Source organism: Vigna angularis, chromosome 10 (genome assembly GCF_016808095.1).
Source record: "Vigna angularis cultivar LongXiaoDou No.4 chromosome 10, ASM1680809v1, whole genome shotgun sequence".
Taxonomy (NCBI): Eukaryota; Viridiplantae; Streptophyta; class Magnoliopsida; order Fabales; family Fabaceae; genus Vigna; species Vigna angularis.
This window is the reverse complement of record NC_068979.1, coordinates 20,811,670-20,833,637: the sequence shown is the minus strand read 5'-3', so window position 1 is coordinate 20,833,637 and position 21,968 is coordinate 20,811,670. Positions and strand designations below refer to the sequence as shown.

Genomic DNA, 21,968 nt, shown 5'->3' with positions numbered 1-21,968 from the left:
CTTTTGAACCGTTTAAACGTACTTTTATTCCAATTATATTAGTCTTTGGTTGATTATCTTTCATTTGAATCGATTAAAATGAGTTTTTGTTGTGTTTTGGTGTAGCTTTTCTCGTGTCTTTGGGTAGCGTAGTACCGCATTCTCCCTTTGCTAGTTTCCTCGTAAGGAAAACTTGCGTCTTTTGGATGCCTTATAGCGTTTCAACTCAAAATCGAAATTCGGTCCTTTCCTAGTTCTATTGTCACCGTTCGTTTTCATTGGCGGTTTTAATAGAACTAGGCAATGACCCATATTCGGTTTTCGGTTGAAATGTCATAAGAGATCTAAAAGACGCAACATTTTCTATGATGAAACTAGCAAAGGAAGAAGGTGCTACTACGCTACCCAAAGACACGAGCTGCAGTAGACGTCGGTTAATGCAATGTCCGATGTCTATAGAGCCCTTTAGATGTCAGATCATGCAGTAACCGACGTCTATAAAGACGCCAGACCTGTTGAGTCCGACGTTTGATTAACGTTATCCACAAAAACGTTGGTTCTGGAGCTGACGTTAAAAAAGCCAAAATAACAGACGTTAAATGCCCTTTCTGTACTAGTGCAGAGTTCAAGTTGTCAAATACATCATAAGATATTTATTACATTATAATGATATTATCTTTCTAAATATGGTTCAACATGAAAATGTGGATGTAGTTAAACTTAAAAAACATGTGTTAATTATCCTGCAATTACTTATGTTAAGGTTGAACAGATGTTAAGTTAGTTTATCTATAGGAAATTTAAAATTTATTAGAAATAATGATGAATTTAGGAAGCTAATTATAGTATAATCAATTTCTTTATGCTACAGATTACATAAGATTTACACCTAAAAACTCGTACTATTTTGTGTAAGTTTTAATTTATGCTTTCGTGCTTCCAATTATTACTTATTCACTTTTATTCTTTTAAAATTTATCTATTTCAATAAAATCAAGAAAAAAAGTATACTATTTTAGACTATAAGTGGAGATAAGAGTCTAGTCAAGTTGGAAAAAAGAGTAAATGAAGGCTTAGTCCGAATAGACAAATACATGTCTCAAAACATTCTAAACAATATTCACAATATAAAATGTCTTTTATTAGGAAATTAATATTTTCTATATAACAATAAAATTGTATTAAATTAGCAAATTTAAAACTCATAAATCCATTACTTGTTCTAATTATAATTGAGTGAGCTAAATAATAACTTAATCTAATTTGAAGAAAAATAAGCGGAATTAAAATATATATTTACAAATTGAATGAAATTAATAGCATATCTATTTTAAGATTAGAATTACATGGTATTATGGTAATTAAGCAAATATTAGGAATATCCTTACTTAAGATTATAAGATAATTAAAGTTATCTAAATGTGAATGTTCACTTTTAAACTCAAAATGAAAATATAAAAGTTAACATATCATTACAACAAAACAAACAAATAAAAGAGTTAACACATTAATTTAAGTCAAGTTAAATAAAGTTAACATAAATCAACTTAAGAAAAATCCATAAAACTAAACTAAAAAAAGTAAAAAAACTCTCATTCTAAACATGTTTATTCTCTCACACACGTGTACATTTTTCATAAGGTTTAATGACTCATCAATATATCCTACAAAAATAGTATTTGAAATTGATAACATTTACATGCTTTAAATTTTGTTTTGAATGCTAATATTTATTATTAAAGGGATCAATATTTTATAGAAGTTAGTAAAACAATATACTATAACAAGCCGTGAAGATAAATGAGAAACCAAATCATGTTTATCTTCTCCAAAATAACTTCTATATCAAGTGGGAAAATAGGATTCTCCTTCACCATTTTAACTTCTATTGCAAATTTAACTATTTTTACACAGATTAAAAATAATAATTAATTATATTTAATATTTTATTTTCATATAAGAAAACAAATTTAAAATAACAATATTGAATAAAATTTAGAAAAAATAAATTTATTTATATTTTAAGTTCAGTATGTATGATTCATTATATATATATATATATATATATATATATATATATATATATATATATATATATATATATAATTGAGTTAGGGAACAACCATAGATCAAATTTAGTAATCTTAATAAATAGTCGTAACCACTATTTTTGAATGTGATTAAACTATTTTAGTGATTGAATTAATTAGGAAAGTTCATAAGTTTAATTAACACGACATTTAGTTATCGAAATAAATGTTCCATTAAATGAAAAACGAGATTAGTAATCAATATAAACTCTGATAATGATTTAAGAAGTTGCATTAAAGAAATGGTTTTAAGGTGAAAGAGCGCACGTAACAGCTTAGTTATTGATCTACAAGTTTCTACGAAATTGATTGAAAGTGAATCATCATTTTTCCTACGAACAAACTGAAAGGTGGGTGCCCATGGAGTAATCAATACTCAAAGAATATAGAATATAGAATATAGAATATGGGAATTAAGTAATCGAAAAAAGTTTGCATAGAAAAAAGAATGACAAGTATTGACGTAGCAAGAAAGAAAGAAAGAAAGAAAAAAGTGTGTATTTTCTCATTGGATTTTCTTAGAAGGAGCTCCTCCAATTGACTTTTGTTCCATGTTCTCTTCTTTTAAAAGATTTTAAATTGTTAAGGTTTGTCTAACATTAAAATAATTGAGTTGCAAGAATTGATGTTTATACTAATTAGGGTAGTTTTATATATGAAGCAAAGTTTACACAATATAAAAATACATAAGGGTTGTTCTTGATCACGAATTTATATATTGTTACACATTAATTTTCATTCTTTGTCATCGATGGCTAACAATCCACTCGTGTATGTTAAATATGCTATATATACACATGCACTGTTCTTACTTACGTATGTAATTTGTATTATAATAATTTCTACCAACATTTTATTTTTCGTTTTTATGACTTTATTTAGTGGAAAGTGGTGTGTTTCAAACTATTTTCACCATTGGCTGGGCAAAAATAACTGCTCTGTACTGTACTGTAGTTAATTATACTATATTATACTAAAAATAACTGATCCATTTTTACTAAAACTTAAATATACTATTTTATGGTTTAGTTTTTAAAAACTGAACTTATAAGATTTTCCGTTCAGTTAACTGCTAGAACTGTTATCCATCCCTCTTTCATTTTTAATTTTTCAATTATTCCTAAAACGTGCCCTAGCTCGCGTGTTCCACCGTGAGAGAGCTTCAGCGAAATCTCGCATTGTTCACTGTGACGCTGTTAACGAAGGAGAGCTTCAACGAAATCTCACAGTGATCTATCGTGACTCTGCCCTAGCTTGCGTTTCAACGTTGTCGTCGAAAGAGATCTCCAAAGATAACGCGCGGTCGCTGCCACCGTGACCCTGTCGACAAAGGAGAGTTCCACCGCGGCCTCTACCTCTTTGTGTTGTGTCTCTGCCTGTGCTGCTGTACTTTCCTTAAACCAATCTTTTATGAATTTTTGTTAATATTCAGTTCCATGTTATGATTTTGTTTCTTATATGATTCTCTTAAACTAGGGTTGATTGGTGTGTGAACCATTTTAATCTTTCAGATATGATCGAAGTGTTTTCTGAATTGCCAAGAAAGGATATCAATTTCATACAGCATAACAGTCAACTGGGTTGAAAACTGTGAGTGACATTGCTCCATTATTTGATTTTTCTACTTTAAGCCTTATTTTCTACATTTTCTACGCAGGAATGTTAACTATGAGTATCATATTTATTTTTTCTCTTTGCTTTCTTAACGAATTTGTTATTTCTTTGTGTATAAATGTTTTTTATGAAGCCAAATGTGAGAATTTTTTATAAGGCATTTTTTTTCACCTGTAATGTTCTTATGGTTAATAGGGTCATATTAATATTAACTTTTCTGGTAAATTAAAACAGAGGTGTGTTGGTGCACTTCTTGCCTATTAAAACTTGGAAACTAGGGAAATCTACTAGTACTTTTTGGTGTGGAATGAGAGAGAGAGAGGGAGCAAGTATAAGGAACTATTAATTGTTTATGGACGTTGGTTCGTGTTAAGAGGACGGGGGTGCGCTTGGTTGTGAAGCAATTCAAACTGTACTCTCTGAATAGTGAGGGGTATTTAAATATGAATTTGGCTCTCGTATTCATCAGAGAGGATATATTTGAATTATAAATATTCATTAAACAATTGATGAAAAGAAACATAACTTAGCATATTAGTGCAAAACAGTTGTTTCTGATTGATGGGTCATAGTAATGATCTTTGATTGACATTGAAAACCTTTAATTAAGACATAGTGCTAGAGTAGGTTTTTATCTTTGGTTGCTCTCCTTTTTATTGAATAAAAATATGCCACTTCTCAACACAACATTGTGTTTTGTTTTTTATTTTAGAATACACCAAAGATATAATATGTTTACCTAACACTGCCTACTTAAAACTTACCACAATATCTTCATTTTAATTGGATTAAGGTATATATTGTGGTGTAAACTCATTTCTACAGTCCTTACATTCATTTTAGATTATTGCAATAATTAAAGACTGTATTTGAATTTTATGCACGGACTCTAAATATTCTGAATATATAAATGTCCAGGATCTATTTACTATAAGCTCATCGGCAAATAACTCACTCAAGTTTGTGCAGTTGATGTCTTTATTGTTTAGGGACTACCATTTACATCTGTTATCTGACCTTCAATACATCCCTTTACATTGCTGTCTATTAAAGATATTGTTGAGTCAAAGTTGACATCAAGACATATCTCATGGCCTTAGTATATTCTTTTGCCTGTTATGCTTCATTGTTGTCTATTAAAGATATTGATGCAAAACCATTATTCAACTGGATGTTAGTTTTCTGTCTTTTGTATCTTGTACAGTTTAGTGCCTATATGTACTAGGCTTGTATTCTCTGTTTCTAGTCAAGTGAAATAATATACAAGATCAGTCTTTGTTTATCTTCTTATCTTCTCTTCATATCGTTTTCTGATATGGCTAGAATTTGATCTGCAATGGTCAATTCAAGCTCACACCCATCTGTTTCCCAGTTTTTTATGAATTCCATAGCAGAAAAACTTGATGATTCCAATTACCTCCATTGGAAGCAGAGTTTAAGGCCTTATTTGCATTCATAATTTTATTCTTCTAGTTGATTCCAATTAAATCTTTTCCTACATTATTAGGGATCATCACTGTACATTTTCATGAAAGGTCAAACTAAGTCACGTGATATGCTGCGATCCCAAGAATCTTTATACGGAGGGATGATGAACCAATTTAATGAATACGATGATGTCGTACGACATTTAGTGGTCATATTCGTAGCTGGGTTAGTTTAGATAGATGATTCTGACAGTTGATAATATAGGTTTTAAGATGTGCTTTTAGATTTTATGCTTGAATTTCTTAGATGATTCTGATAGTTGATAACCTGCACTTCTTCATATATTTTTAGTTTTAAAAGATTAGACCATTAAATCATAGATAGTAATTTGAACTCTTAATTAATGTAGTGACGTGAATGTCAGAAACGGTAGAAACCCTCACACTAAATACTTCTAGAATGGATCATTTACCTCCTTGTATCGATTCATCGTCAACTGAGAATAGTAAAGGTCGATCAGATGTGTGGGGATATTTTACTAAACAAGAACCTTATTCTGAGAAGAAGGCTAAATGCAATTATTGTGGTGATTTGATTAAATATTCAGGTGGAACAAGCGGGATGAGGAATCATTTGAAGAGATGCAAAGGAAATCCTAATAGAGAAGCATTCAAAAGGCAAAAGCTTTTATCATCAACTACAGAAGTTAGTGTTAGCCCTTCACCAACTATTTCTAAATTTGACCAAAATGCATCTCGAATGAAGTTGGTGAAGATGTTTGTGAAGTCCGAGCTTCCTTTTCGATTTGTGGAAAATGAGGACTTCCGTGACTTTGTATGGTCCTTGCAACCACGATTTGAAGTCCCATCCCGCACTACATTGAGGCGTGAAATGTAGGAACTCTATGAAGAGGAAAAAGCAAAGTTGAAAATGTTTATGTCAAAGTAGTGTGAGAGGGTTTGTTTAACTACAGACACATGGACTTCAATCCAAAACCTAAATTACATGAGTTTAACAGCTCACTTTATTGATAATGATTGGAAACTTCAAAAGAAAATTCTGAACTTTTCTCAAACAACGGGACATTCAGGGGAGCTCATTGCTAAACATGTTGAGGCTTGTTTGAATAATTGGGAGTTGAAGCGAATCTTTAGTATCACCGTGGATAATGCTACGGTAAATGATGTTGGGGTCCAGTACCTCAAAAGAAGGATGTTATCATGGAATTGTCTTGTATTAAAGGGAGAATATGTTCATATGCGTTGCTGTGCTCATATATTGAGTTTGATTGTGAAGGAGGGCTTAAAAGAGATCAAAGATTCGATTTCAAAAATCCGAAGTGCAGTTAAATATGTAAAATCTTCTCCCGCTAGATTTGCTAGATTCAAGGCATGTGTTGAACAAGAGGGAATTTCTTATAAAGGTATTGTTTGTCTTGATGTTGAAACCAGGTGGAATTCAACTTACTTAATGTTAGAGGCAAGCTTGAAGTACAAAGATGCCTTTGTCTTGCTAGATATGCAAGATAAGAAATTTGGTATTGAAATGGCCAAAAGTAATGGTGGTGTGCCATTAGAAGAGGATTGGGAATATGCGAGGTCTATTCTACCATTTTTAAAGATGTTTTATGACTCTACCCTGTGCATTTCTGGTTCTTCTTATGTCACCAGTCATATGTATATGAAGGAGGTGTTTGGAATTGGTAAAAGAATTCGACAATATTCTGATAGTAGTGATGTGAGCATAAAATTGATGGCAATGAGGATGAAGGGCAAGTATGAAAAATATTGGGGAAATCCTAATGGAATTAATATTTTATTATTGATTGCTGTTGTGCTTGACCCTAGGAGTAAGTTGGATTTTGTTAATTACTTCATTGACTACCTATTTGAATCTAGTATGGCTAGTGGATTGAAATTAAAATTATTGTCATCCTTAAAATCACTTTATGAACAATATCAAGGTATTGAGGAAGGTTCTCAAAGTAGCCAACAGGAATCTCAACTAGATGATGATGATGATGATCCTCATGGCATGAGTTTCTACCTAAGAGCTACAGGACGTAGATTTGATTACATATCAGAGCTTGATAAATATTTGCGAGAGGATCCTGAACCTTATATAAAGTCAGTTGAGTTTGATATTTTACATTGGTGGAAAGTCAACTCAACTAGATTTCCTATCCTTGCGAACATGGCTCGAGAGGTGTTAGCCATTCCTATCTCTACCGTAGCATCAGAGTGTGCATTCAGTACAGGAGGAAGAGTGGTTAGTCCTTATCGTAGTTGCCTAACGCCTAAAATAGTGGAAGTGCTTGTTTGTACACAAGATTGGTTAAAAGGAACACCTTTCTCTATACTTTTCGATGAGGATCCTAAAGAACTTGATAATTTGAGCAAGGTGAGATTATATGACAAACTTATATATTTTTTAATTTATATTTTAAGTGTTCAAAATTTATGAAATATTTTATTTTATTTTTGTAGAGATAACCTCTCAAGATGAAGTGGGACCTTCAGGTGTTGCTATTAATTTGGATGATTGAAGCTTTGCCACAATTTGTTAGTTATCTAAAGTACATGTGGGTAAGACTATAACCTTAATGCTTTGTTTTTCATGTTGTTTTGTCTTGGAGACGGTACACAAATGCTCAATACTGGCTTTCACTGTTTGGTTTTCATATTTGATGTTTTTGTTCCAAAAGAAAGTCCTAGAAATATGGAGACTTGTATTGAATTTGATTTACAAAACTCGTTTATTCTCCAAATGCTGTTATTTAATTTACAAGTAAATATATTTGTATGTCCAGTAATAAGCTTTAATCATTTCCAGAATTCACTAGCAATATGCATGCGTCATATTTACTTGTAAGTTGTAAATGCGAATTTTTCAAGTTCTTAATCTGGACATTGCTCGCTATAACTTTTTTATCCTTGGTTCTTCACATCATCTTTACTTGCAAATTGGGAATTCGAATATCTTTATTTGAACAATTGATAAGGCTGCTTCCAAGAGTTTTCACTCTCCATTAATTTCAGCGATGAAATTAGTACTCATGTAAAATGCCCTGCAGTGGTTAAGTTAATCTCTGTAAGAGAATGGAAAAGAAAAGTTTGCAAGCACTCACTTCCCACAGTTTTATAGTGAATTGGAGGCTAGAGAGCATCAGAGAGCCAAAAGGATATAACTATTAATCAGTATGCAATTGTCGGCTAATCCAGATTCAAGTAAGGATTTCTCCATTTTAGAAAATCACTTCCCTTTATCCTAAGAGATATGATGGATATGCATTCGACGAAAGTATTTCTTGTGCATATGAATATATCATATACGATTGCTATTGATGTTAAAGGTTTTCGTTTTGTGCAGTTTTTGCTTTTGAGCTTTAATTCTTCCTTTCTTGTTTAAAGGGAAATAAATGGGAGATATTAACATTTGAAGTGTCTTGTGTTCTTTTATTGAGGTTAATCAGGTTATATTAACATGTTACAGTCTGTTAATTCCATATTTTAGTGCCTTTTTTGAGTTCTGTTAATTCCAGGCTAAGTTAAGGTGTTATAATTCAAAGACCAAAATGATGGTTTTCTCTTTCAGTTGTATGGAGATGTCTGTTGTGTGACAGCATATCAAGTCTGCTTGATTCTTTCAGTTGTATGGAGATGTCTGTTGTAAGAGTCATTTTGCTGGTGAACTGATGCTAATGTTGAGATTTCTATACTTGCAGACTTGGCACAACTTGTTGATGCAACTTCATTGTTGCTTCGAGAGCATTCTGCTTGTCAATAGAGTCAGACAGTGAAATCGCTGATGTTGATAGTGCACATGATGAAGTGATGATAGTAGTTCAGTTCAGTTTAAAATTAATATAGTTAGTAGTTCAGTTCAGTTTAAAATTAGTATAGTTAGTAGTTCAGTTCAGTTTAAAATTAGTATAGTTACTAGTTCAGTTCAGTTTATATTGTAGTTTAGTACAATTTAGTACAATACAGTTCAATACAGTTTGATAAAATAAAAAACAGTTCAGTTCAGTTTTGCACCTCTTTTCTACCGGCCAAGAGCATCACCGACGACGCCACCTATGCTGGACGCAACAGCTCGAAACCTTCGTCCCCGCTTTTCGCGCATGAGAGGAGTCTCGTCTATTCCTGCAATGCCAACGACATGAACCAGGATAGCCACCGCCACGATTCTCCGCCTCGATCCGCTTCATCTCCTTCGGCTGACTGAGACCCGTGCCGGTTGCAGCAGCCAACCACTCACGCTGACGCCGCCACCAAGAGCACCACCATACTACCCATCGGACTGTCATCGACGACGTCGCGGTTCAGAACGGAGAAGGAACCAATCTTCTGGGCGAGGGAACTCGCCGCAACAACCTCGACACCGATGACGCGGATGAACGCATCAGTCATCTAATAAGGATCAGTCTCTAATATCGTTGGACAACAGATCTCTTCACTAAAGGGTACAGATTAGGGTTTGCGTACCAAAAAGAAATTGGGGAAATGGGGAATGAATTCCTGGGTTAAAATTTGATGAAGATGATGGGAGTAGATTTTGCCTCATTTTTTATTGGATTAAGAAAATGAAGCAGATTGAATTTGATTTTTGGGGACTGTGATGTTTATTGGCTAGTCTTCTCCACTTAATGTTTTTCTTCTCTGGATATTGCTTTGCTTTCTGGGTGCAGGTTAAAGAGATGTTGGTGAATGAAGGTACGTAAAGATGAAGAGTGTGATGGTTGGTGGCAGCGTAAGAAGGGGTATGAATATGATGATGGTTCTGTGTTGACATGGGTGACGTAGAGGGGAGAAGAGGATGAAGATAGATTGGGGTTATGGGCCGAGATACAATAGATATTCTCTTCTTTTTTTAAAAAAGAGAATGAAACAGTTGCAAATTATTTTATTTCCCCAATTAAAAAAACTCAACTTCTGAATAAAATCTTTTCTTCTCTAATTAACCAACACGTAAGCACACACAGAAATATATTTTCACACGTAATCAATAAGTAGTGCCACATCATTAACCCATTAACTCCGTTTGGTTATACTTAACGGAAGGGACTATTTTGACTCAAAAACTTAAAAGTAAGGACCAATTTCAAATACTTTTCTAAAGAGAGACTAAATTGAGATTTGTCAACCAAACTAGGGACAAAGTGGGCTATTAAACCTATATTTAGAAAAAAATATTCTTAAAACAAATTAAAATTATAGAATATAAATTAATATATATATATATATATATATATATATATATATATATAATATAAAAATATAAAATTATAAAATTATAAACTTAGATAATTATAAAATTATAAATATATAGAATTAAAATTATAAAATTATATTCTATAATTTCATATCCTTTTAATTTTATATTATATAATTTTAATTTTTTAAGAATAATTTTGGTTAATATAACAATTGTAAGGACTGAAAAATTTAAGAAATTGGAGAAGAGAGGTGTATGCACACGATTGGACCGTTCGACTTTTAGAGTCATATATAAATGAAAGTTTCAAAAATGAGTCTCATTCTCTGCATGCACAATCTCTGTCCAACCTTCTGATCTCTCTTTTTCTCCTCCTTCTCTCTAGATTTATTCCATCTCATTCTATTTGTTCAACAATCAAACCGTGCTTAAGCAATCCAGGAGTCAAGGGCTTTCTCTTTCACCAATCAAATTAGAGTTTATAGTTGGTAAGTTTCGTCCTCTTTCATTCTTGTGAAAATTCTGAAACTTTTGAGTACATGCAAGCCACGATTCTGGTTGCATGTGTTCATCAGCTTCCTCTTCCTATTTCTGATCTTATTCTTGGTCTTTTGGTTGATCTCTCTCATCATTCAGTGAGCTATAGGTGGTTCTAGGATTTTCTGGTGTTGTGAGCAAAATTCTGTAGTTGTTGAACTCTTGGTCCGATTAAGAGGTAAGGGAAGCTAATTAATTTAATAGATTTCTTTATGATGTATGAAAATATTATTTGATGGTTCTGCATGTATGTGAAATTGAATGATTGTGTGTTTGGCATTATTGGAATGTACTGTGTTCATGTTGAATGTCTTTCTGCATAATTTCTGGTTTATGGCCGAGTGTATTGTGAGGAATGTTTAAATGTTCTTAGAGTAGTGTATAGGTTTGTATAATAAAAGTTTGGAGGATTAGAAGTTGGGAAGAATGAAGGAAATTGGTAAATATTGGTGTTGATCATAATTCTGCAGACATTGAGTTTCGCTGAAGGTTCCTTGTTGACCGTTCGACCTTACTCTTGTGTTCGGTCTTACTCTTGTGTTCGGTCTTAACTGAGTTCTGCTTTTGGTAGAGCTTCAGTTAATGATCGATCGTCCTTATGTTAGTATTCGATTGAATATAGCGTTCGGTATGTTTTGGTATTGCTTCTAGTATAGCATTCGGTCTGGTACTTGTGTTAGGTTTCGTACTTGTATTTCGGTTTTAGCTACGTTCGGCCTCTTATGAACCTTACCTGTTAATGATTGTTCGATTATATTTTTTTTAGTGATTGGTCTTATAGTAGTATCCGGTATCAGCTAATAGTGTTCGGCCTAAGCCCTAAGTGTTCGGCCTAAGCCAATAGTGTTCGACCTAAGCCACTAGTGTTCGGCTTAAGCTCTAAGTGTTCGACCTAAGCCCTAAGTGTTCGGTCTAAGCCAATAGTATTCGGCCTAAGCTCTAAGTGTTCGGCCTAAGCCAATAGTGTTCGGTCTTGTTCATAGGTTATGTTGATCTTTTTCGTTCGGTCATGTTCAAGGGTAGTGGTTGTTTTATTGTTTGGTTTGATTTGACTTAAATGTGTTATGGATGAGGAAGTATGTTGGTATTGAAGTATGGTATGATTATTTTTAACGTGATGTGAAAGAGAATTCCAAGGAGGAATGTCTTAGTGGTGGTTCCAATGTAGTCAAAGTATGAATATGGGAAGCTCAGTTTTTGCGTTCATCCTGACATTCTAATGGTCACCAATTCTCAAGTAGAGAATGGTGAAGCATGTCGTGAGAATAGCAGGAGGCCCTAGCCTGGACGGTGTGTTTACCTTGACCTAAGGTGAGGGATAACGGGCTAACCTCATGTGGTAGCTGAGGGTATTTTCAGTTACTTCACCCACGAGTGCACGAAGGCCATAGCTACATATTCATACTGGTCTAGACGGTTTGGTCAAGTGGTCGGTTAAGATATGTTTATATGTTTTATATATGTGTATGAGTATTTTAACTGTTTGTTTGAATTGTATGCTTTCATGAATATTAAATTACACTAGCTTATCCTTCTTTCTGTCTTGTCATATTGTTCGTTTAGTATTCTCCTTTGCAATGATCATCCGGTGGATGTGAGAGAGGGAGGAGATGTTTCTATGGAGGAAGCGCTGGAAGGAGAGGATCTATCCGTTTAGTATAAGACCGTTCGATCTTATACATGATTTGTGTTAGCATAGGATCTTTGTATAAAGGTTTTAATTTTTATAGGTATTTTAGGATAATTGTAAGTCAATTTTATTTTCAGTAACTGTTCTACAATATTATTATGTAATGACTCTTTTATATAGTTATAAGCTATAGTTTGAGATATTACAATAAGAAAAATCCTTCTCATTATAATCTCTTGTAATAAAATATTATCTAATATTTAAACGGTGTAAGATAATTATCATGTTATATATTAAAAAAACATTAAAATAAATATTTAATTAAAAAATTTAAACTTTTAAAATTTTAATAAATTATAAAAATTTAACAAGAATTGAATTAAAATATTTTAAATTTATGATAGACTCAAATACAATTAAGCTAATATATAAATACATATAGTCCAATTAAATTGTTAAAATGGTGAGACAATGGCTCTGCTTGGAGTGACGCAAGTTGCAAGCACAGAGAAACGAAAACTACAAACTCAGTGTCCAAACACTTTCGCCTTTCGAGGAGATAACATAAAAGAAGAATCACCATCATCATCATTAAATTGGTCACAAGTCTTATGTGTATTCCTAAAACAACCGTGAGCGACAAGGTGTGCATCATCAACATATTTTATAGTCTAGCTTCAAATGATTCCTTGAAACTATACATATCCTCTAATCATATGAACCATATAAGTTTTTTAATCAGAATATTTGTTTTCTTTTGCTTATCCACACATAAGTGCTACTCATGAATTTACTATGAACCTAATTATGATATTATTTAAGGTTAAATATTACTTTTGGTAAAAATTAAAATTAATTTTTATTTAAAAATTTGGTCTAATTTAGTATTCTATCTTTAAAAATATGATAATTTAAATTTTTTTAATCAAATTTTATTAAGTTTATCTGATGTTATTAAATACGTTTCATAATAATATTTGAGTTGTTTACACTATTTAATACATTTCTATCTCAATTTTAGTTAACAAACGTATTTAAAATATCAAATAAACTTAATAAAATTAAAGTTATAGAAACTAAATTAGATCAAAGTTTCAAAAAGAGACCATAATTTAATTTTTTATTAAAAGTTAAGATACCAAAAACATATTTAACTCGAAAAAATTGTTTATGTAATCCAATTTTAATAAAATTTAATATAAAATAATATCTATGAATTTTTATAAGATTTTTAATTAAAGATAATGTAAATCTTTTATATAAATTAGACTTTTATCGTTATTAGTATTGTTTTATTATTTTAAGATATAATTGGTTTTGAAGATCAAAGCTACTCAAGGGTTTATTTAAATATCTTGATTTCAATATAAGACGGTTGAATATATCAAAACAAATTTTCCAATGGAGGGATTAAGAAAATTTTTATTTTCACATACCATACTAATATTTCGATCTTTTAGGTATATTGTATCTTTCAAACTCTCAAATTTCTCACACACCACACTAATATTCTGACCTGAAATCTGCATCAAGAGGATCATTTGTCAAGAGATATATATATTGTTCTTTTTGAAGTTTAAAATTCTTATAATAATTTTGCTTTTAAAATGTACTACGGGAATTAAAGTCATGTGAAATTAATGGGTATAGCAGAACATTAGTTAAGTGAATTTTTCTAAAAGACAACAATACCCATCATCATCCTTGGTAAATAACTGAAATATTATACCAAAAGGAAGGAAGTTATATCTGATAAAGGAAGAAAAAATGAGGAATTTGGTGAAGGAAGAAGGAAATAGAAAAAAAAATGTAATTTTGTCGTTTGGTGTGTGATGCACATGGAGTGGGCAAGTGGGAAAGAAAAAGGGTTGGTCTGCAAGTTAATTAACATGAAATGAAGATGAAGTACAAGTGGGTAGCCATGGCCCACACCTATCTTTTTAACACAAAGCAAGTGGCCACAATTTGGTTTTTTAACGATTGTACTTTGTGCCCAAGTTGATCATATCAGCTCATGAAAATCTATCAAGAGTTGGAAATTGTGGCCATGTATGTTCCTTTTCCTAACCAGTGATTAATCCAGATTCTGCACCGAGAAAAGAGGAAGAAAATTTGAGTTAAAAACAGGGTTGTTGAGTAATCTCAATCTTCAAGAAACCACTAGTACTTTCTCTACAACGGTCAACATCCCAAAACCACTGCACAGGATGTTATGAAAACGTATCAGACCATCAATATAAAATAGACAGGAATTTCAATTCGTTACAGACAATTGAGCCATTTCATTTTTAGTGGAAGAATTATTAACTTGAAATGATAATTTGTAACTGAATGATTATATATACTTTTCCCTACTAAAGGGGAAAAATTCCTTTCTCCTATCACGAAAAGTTTGATGCTGCTTTTTCCAAAGAGTGATTGTCATGATTAACTTCATCTGATATTTTTTTTCTTTTCAATCAATTCTTAATCGTGAATGCTGCACAATTTGATTAAGAAAAAGTTTGGACTCATATATATATATATATATATTTATTTATATTGTGGAATTTGTAAATTTTTATGTAATTTTTCATTTATATAGGTGTTATGATAATGGGTTGGATGGAATATAGACAGTGTTTATTCGCAACAAAAAGTTTTACTAGTTACTCATTTTGTTATTTATGAGATATTCGTTTAAAATATACCGGTTTAATTGTTTATTTAATCTCTAAATTTGTTGCTAGTTCTCAATTTTGTCTCCCTTCTTAAAAAAGTTTCAATTTCGTTCTCATTTTGTATAATTTACACCAATCAAGTTCATTCCGTTAATTTTGCAGAAATAGAGTTAATTCTGATAACGTGACAAAGAAGTCTGCATTTTTTTTCTCTCTCTTCTGTTCCTCTGCATGCGACACAGACGAATCTCTTTCTCTCTCTTGTGATTCTCTTCATTCCCCTCTTGTTAGGGTTTTAGTTCTCTTATTGTTCTCCTCTTTTCCTCTTCAACCTTCTTAATGTCCAACAACAACGAAAACATCACTAACCGATCTCACTTATGGTTCTTTCTCATTCCTCTCTCAATTTCCTCTCCCTTTCTTTCTTTTCAACTTCAAATTTGTTGACGTCGATTGATTTTCCTATGCAGCTATAATGCTTCTTTTTGTATCCAAAGATCGCCTAGAAGACAAAGACAATGACTTCTATATTTAGAGCAAAAAACATATATGTGTATTTTTATAGAAGAGTATTTTTATTTTAAAAACCAAAATAAATTGTGAAGAATTAAGTAGAAAAGTTAAAATATTAGTATTTTATTAGATGTTTGAAATGTATAGAAAGATTGAAAGGTGTATAAACCATTAGTTTTTTTTTTTACATAAATTTTTTTGAAAATAAATTAGTTGATAATTTCTATTATAATGTTAAATAATATATAAATCATTTTAACTTATATGTCGAAGATATTATATTATTGATTATAAGACTGTATAACTTCTCTCAATTGATAAAAACATTGTATTCCTGTTTCAATGCATAACTTTTTAATAATGGGTTGTTTTTAATCTTCTCTTTCTAACAATTTTTTGTTTATTTTTTGAAAAAATAATTTTTATAAATATTTTGACTTGGCAATTTTTATAATTCACGAAAATATTGAGAATAGTAAATTTTATATTTTTAATAAAAAATGTTTTAAGTTTTCATCGTTATTCAATAAAAAATTGTCAATAAAATCGTAAAAAAAGGAAAATTTGTGCTTCTGCATTTTATATATATATATATATATATATATATATATATATATATATATATATATATATATATAATTGACTTTTTTCATCTTTTAGAACTTGTGATTAGTGAGTAGTAGTGACAGTTAAGTGGTGGTGTTGATGTAAGTTTCTCCATATGCTTAAGATATATTCAGATGAAGAAGTGGAGGCATGAAGAGATGCAGTGGATGTTGTACATGACAAAGAGCAGAGGAGATAAAAAAGAAATGGTTTAAACCCTCCCTTGGTCCTCAAGTTTGTATGAAAATCTCATTTGGGTCCTCAAGTTTTTTTCTGTCTCAATTGGGTCATATTTTTTGTAAAAGTGAGCACATTGTACCATAACCGTTAAGTGATGTGAGACGGCGTTAAATTGGTGTGAGCTGGTGCACAGAGAATGTGGTGATGTGTTTAGGGTTTCTTACGTGGACTGTTTTGTTTAAAAAAATAGTGCTGATGTGGCATAAGTACCCTTTATTCATATTAGGTATATCAGAATTAGGGATTTGAAATTGGAATTGGGGATTTAATTTGGTTGTTGCGAGACGAAGCGGAGGACGAACAAGAACTCGAATCTTGAACAAGACGAAGAGGCCAGCTAATAGTTGACGCGACTAAGGTAAGATACTTCGTTTCGTCTTTGGTTTTCTGTTTCAGTGCATAAGTGTGATTTGTGGTCTTCGACAATTGGGTTTTTGTCTTGGTCTGTATGAATTTTTATAATGCTTTGTGGTCCCCATTTTGCATGTTCAATTGTTACATTGTAGTTTACACATTGTGGTCCCGAATTTTGTTTCTTGAATTGTTTATCAGTTGTAGTGGTCCCCTGTCTATGAGTGTTTCGTTAGTGGGGATGTTACTTTGTTCCCTGTCCCCCTGTCTTTGTCGGTGTGAGTGTTTAGTTAGTGAGTGAGTGTTTCCGTAGTTGTAGCACTGTAATATTCGAAACAGTTGTTAACCCCCATAATGTACAGGTTATAAAAGGAAGTTGTTGATATGGATGAGGAACGTATTAAGGTGGTGGTCCACCATTCTGGAAATTTTGTGAGTGATGATAATGGGAACTTAAGCTTTGAAGGAGAGAGAGCAGAATGGTCTTGTGATCCAGACTTGTTTAGCTATTTTGGCATAGTAGCGTCAGTCAAAGAATTAGGTCATATGGACATCAAAGAGTTATGGTACGGTTTAGGAGGTCAGTCTGTGCACCTAGATAGGTTAGAATTATTAACTAATGATAGGGGTGCCATGCACATGTTGAACATTGCTAGGTTAAATGATGAATTTCATCTGTATGTGGTTCATAATATGATGGAACCAGAAATAGTAGAAATGATTGATTGGGTTGGTGGTCAAGTTGATGATGAAGGTGATGTTGCAAGACAAGTGGAGGAGGTTGAGGTTGAGGTTGTTTGTGATGGTCAACTTGGAACAGAAATGGTGGAGGGTGAGGGGGATACCCATGAGGGTGATGTTGAGGTCCATACTGAAGTTGGAACAGAAATGGTGGAGGGTGAGGGGGATGCCCAGGATGGTGATGGTCTGGATCATACTGCAGTAGGAAGAAAAATGGTTGAGGGTGAGGATGATGCCCATGAGGGTGAAGGTGATGGGTATGAGGGTGATGGTCAGGATCATAGTGATGGTGGTACAAAAATGGGTGAGGGTGAGGGTGATGGTGAGGATCATAGTGATGCCCATGAGGGTGAAGGTGATGGGTATGAGGGTGAAGGTGAGGATCATAGTGATGCCTATGAGGGTGATGGTGAGGATGTTGAGATCCATCATGTAGAGGAAGCTGATGTAGATGATTTTGAGCTAGAGGATTATGAAGAGGATGATGATGTAGAAGACAGTGAGGGTGATGCACATCAGGCAGAGTCTGAGGACGAAGATGTAGATAGAAGTGAAGGCATTCTAATTGATGTCAGCGTGCATTGTGACATTGGGTCTTCTAAAGGAAATGTGGGAGAACAAGCTTCCAGTGCCTTACTTGAGTCTGAACGGTCAACAGATAATGAATTTATTCATGATATGTGTGGGTTGTCTGACAATGAGTGGTTATCAGAGGAGTTGTTTAGTGGATCAGATAGTGAGGACAATCATGTGAGGACTAAGATAAGGTTTCCCACTTTTAGTATGCCTAAAACTTTGGTGGATTATAAATGGGAAGTAGGAACCTATTTTGCTGAGAAAAATGAATTCACAGATGCCATAAGGACTTATGCACTAAGTAATGGGAGAAGTTTAAAATTTATTAAGAATGACAAGAAAAGGATTTCTGTCAAGTGCTTGGGTGGAAGAGGAAATTGTAAATGGTATGCGTATTGTTCCTTTAGGACTGATGTCAGTGCATGGCAACTGAGAAAAGTGTTTGATAACCACAACTATAGTAGAGATTTCAATGTTAAGTTGATGACTTCAAAGTGGTTGAGTCAAAGGATGGAGAAAACTGTGAGAGAAAATCCTACAATGAAGGTCATGGACATTAGGGACAAAGTTACTAGGAAATGGAATGTAGGAATTTCAAGAAATATGGCGTTTAGGGCAAGAGCAATGGCAAGAGATAAGGTTGAAGGATCATTCAAAGATCAATATAGAAGACTTCACGATTATGGTCATGAGCTGCTGAAAACAAATCCAGGAACAACAGTACAAATTAAAGTTGATAACAATAATGGTGAGGTCATATTCCAAAGATTTTATGCATGCTTGAAGGCATGCAAGGATAGCTTCATTTGTTGTAGACCTATTATTGGCTTGGATGGATGCTTTCTGAAAAGCAAGTATGGAGGGGAGTTACTAACAGTAGTGGGAAGAGATGGAAACGACCAAATGATGCCCATAGCATATGCTATTGTTGAGGTAGAGAACAAAGACTCCTGGACTTGGTTCTTGGAGCACCTTATTGAGGACCTTGGTGGGGCAGCTGTATGTGCAGGATGCACATTTATTTCAGACCAACAAAAGGTCAGTGAATATTCAATATGTTTTACATATAACTGAATATCTTCATTAAACAAATGTTAATTACAATATGTTGAATATGTCAGGGTCTTTTGCCAGCAATCCAGGATCTTCTACCTGGTGTAGAACAAAGATTTTGTGTTAGGCATTTATATTCAAACTTCAGAAAAAAATTTCCTGGAAAAAACCTTAAACGTTTGATGTGGCGGGCAGCAACAGCAACACACCCACAACAATGGGAGACTGAAATGAGGAATATTAGAGACATAAATTTAGACGCATTTAAATATCTGCTTGCCATCCCACCTAGGTATGCATTAAGTCTTCTAATTATTAACTCTTATAAATATTTCAATATTTGCTTGCCATGACACATACTTGACTAGTTATATTCACTTATCCCAGGTTTTGGTCAAGATCTAGATTCACCTCTAGATCACAATGTGACACTCTTGTGAACAACATGTGTGAGGGCTTTAATAGTGTGCTAGTTGATAGTAGGTCTAAGCCTATTATTAGCATGTTAGAAGACATAAGGGTTTACATAATGAAGAGATGGGCTGCCAACAGGACAAAGATCACATCATATCAAGGTTCAATCTGCCCCAAGGTTTTTAACAGATTTCAGAAGGAGTCCTGGTTAACTAGATATTGGTTACCAAGGTAACTTTTATGATGTGTGTTTCCATTCATGTTAACTTTCTTTCCATTTATAGTGATCCATCTAATTGTGTTTTGAATTGTGTATTACATATAGGTGGTCAAGAGAAAAATTATTTGAAGTGAAACATCTTTCAGAATTTGGTCAGCAATTTGTTGTGAATATTGTCACCATGGACTGCACATGTAGAAAATGGGCAATTACTGGCATTCCGTGTACTCATGCCATCACTGCAATGAAATTTTTGAATATAAATGCAGAAGAATACATTGGCCACTGGTTTAGGAAGTCTACTTATGAAGAGACTTACAACACAATAATTAACCCTATCAATGGACAACATGTCTGGGATGTTACACCCTATGCAGATATATTACCACCAAAGAAGAGGACAATGCCAGGAAGGCCCAAGAAGAAACGAAGACTAGAGGAGTGGGAGTTGAAGAAGAATAACAGTGAATTAAGAAAGGGTGGGCAGAGGAAAACATGTGTCATCTGCAAAGAACTTGGACACAACAGAAAAGGCTGTCCACAAAGACCTCCAACAGTAGAGGTTCCTACAGCCCAATCTTCTCAAGTCACCCAACCTCCAGCAACTATGCCTTTATCTGATGAATGATGTGATCAATGATCTAATGTACTGAACACAGTCTGTACTGATCCTAAATTTATATTTTGTAGCAAATGTATTGTTATGATGTATTTTGGATATGTAAGACAATGTTGTTATCATTTCGAACAGCTTCTGTTATCATCTAAGACAATGTTTGTGGTTATCAGAAAGTGATTACTGCCCAATTTTGTTATCACTCATCAACTTTATTGCTCATTACTTTATCATGTTTCTCATTACTCCACTTAGTCATGATTTTGCTTTATCATTATTCCACTTAAAGTAACAATACAATTAAAAGAAATTAAATGACACACATTATCATTGTAATAACTCACCAACATTAATAAAACACACATTACATATAAGCCAAGTTTCAAGTCTGATCATAGATGACACAGCATCAACCAACTTTCACTAACATTGCTAATACAATTACATTCAAAACAAATATGACAAAGATCATCCCCACTAACAATTTAAACCACTTATCTAACTTAATTAAACTTTTCTCTATACAACCCAGTCTGATCTTTGGACAATATGTTTCTTCCATTTGCAACACACTGTCTTCCATGCTCATCACACCCAGTTCTTCATTTCTTTCACTATCAGTCCTTTCTTCTACATTCAGCCATTTTGCTTCATTTCCTTCGTCAATGCACCACTTGAAGAAGTTGCAACCAACCAATTCTCCACTCCCACCCTGTTCAACACCAACACACACTCCTTCGTCAAAACCCAAATAAATAGACATAGATTTATTGTTATATCAAACTGACCTTGAAGTTAGGGCAACCCCAGAATTTTTTCCCCTTGTTTTTAGGGGTTCTCGCAATACGAAACACTGCACTGTGACCACAGAGGCATCTTGGGTTTCCATCGAAGCTCCTAACACTGCCACTACTGCGTTGCATGGCCGAACCCAAACATTTGCAAGAGGAAGATGAACGAGACATCCTTACCACCACCTCAACAGTGCTTGCCCAAGACGTAAGACAGCAGCTCTGGTTCACCAAGACGAAACACGATCCTCTCCAACACGAGAATATACTTTGGATGAGATGGGATGCCCTTAAATGTTAGGGCTTCGTAGCCTACATGGATAAAACACAACAAACAGTCAATTTTAATGCACAATGCCACGTCCGTAAATGGAAAAATCCAGCTCACACCAATTTAACGCCGTCTCACATCACTTAACGGTTATGGTACAATGTGCTCACTTTTACAAAAAATATGACCCAATTGAGACAGAAAAAAACTTGAGGACCCAAATGAGATTTTCATACAAACTTGAGGACCAAGGGAGGGTTTAAACCAAAAGAAATTGCATATTTTTTTCCACATCACCAATCATTAAATTTTGTTTCTGCTTGATTAGTGCAAATTATGTAACGAAATTGAAACTGTTTTAAGAGAGGATGAAGTGAGACTTAACAATGAATTTAGAGAAAAAATAAACAATTAAACCAAA

The 21,968-nt window shown here is 33.3% G+C and overlaps 1 protein-coding gene across 1 annotated transcript; it reads left to right on the top strand.

Annotated features, from left to right (window-relative positions):
* Nucleotides 1–17,411: 17,411 nt before the first annotated feature.
* Nucleotides 17,412–20,497, top strand: LOC128194429 (uncharacterized). The gene is made up of 4 exons (XM_052870028.1): nucleotides 17,412–19,220; nucleotides 19,304–19,527; nucleotides 19,623–19,880; nucleotides 20,068–20,497. Exons 1-4 carry the CDS (start codon nucleotides 17,412–17,414, stop codon nucleotides 20,495–20,497), a joined length of 2,721 nt encoding a protein of 906 aa, XP_052725988.1.
* Nucleotides 20,498–21,968: the final 1,471 nt, after the last annotated feature.

Excerpts from the sequence above, each read along its gene's own strand:
- LOC128194429 (XM_052870028.1), top strand. The coding sequence starts at position 17,412 with ATGGACATCAAAGAGTTATGGTACGGTTTAGGAGGTCAGTCTGTGCAC. Across the intron at positions 19,221-19,303 it reads TTATTTCAGACCAACAAAAG|GGTCTTTTGCCAGCAATCCA; the intron begins GTCAGTGAATAT and ends TGAATATGTCAG. Across the intron at positions 19,881-20,067 it reads ACTAGATATTGGTTACCAAG|AAAATGGGCAATTACTGGCA; the intron begins GTAACTTTTATG and ends CTGCACATGTAG.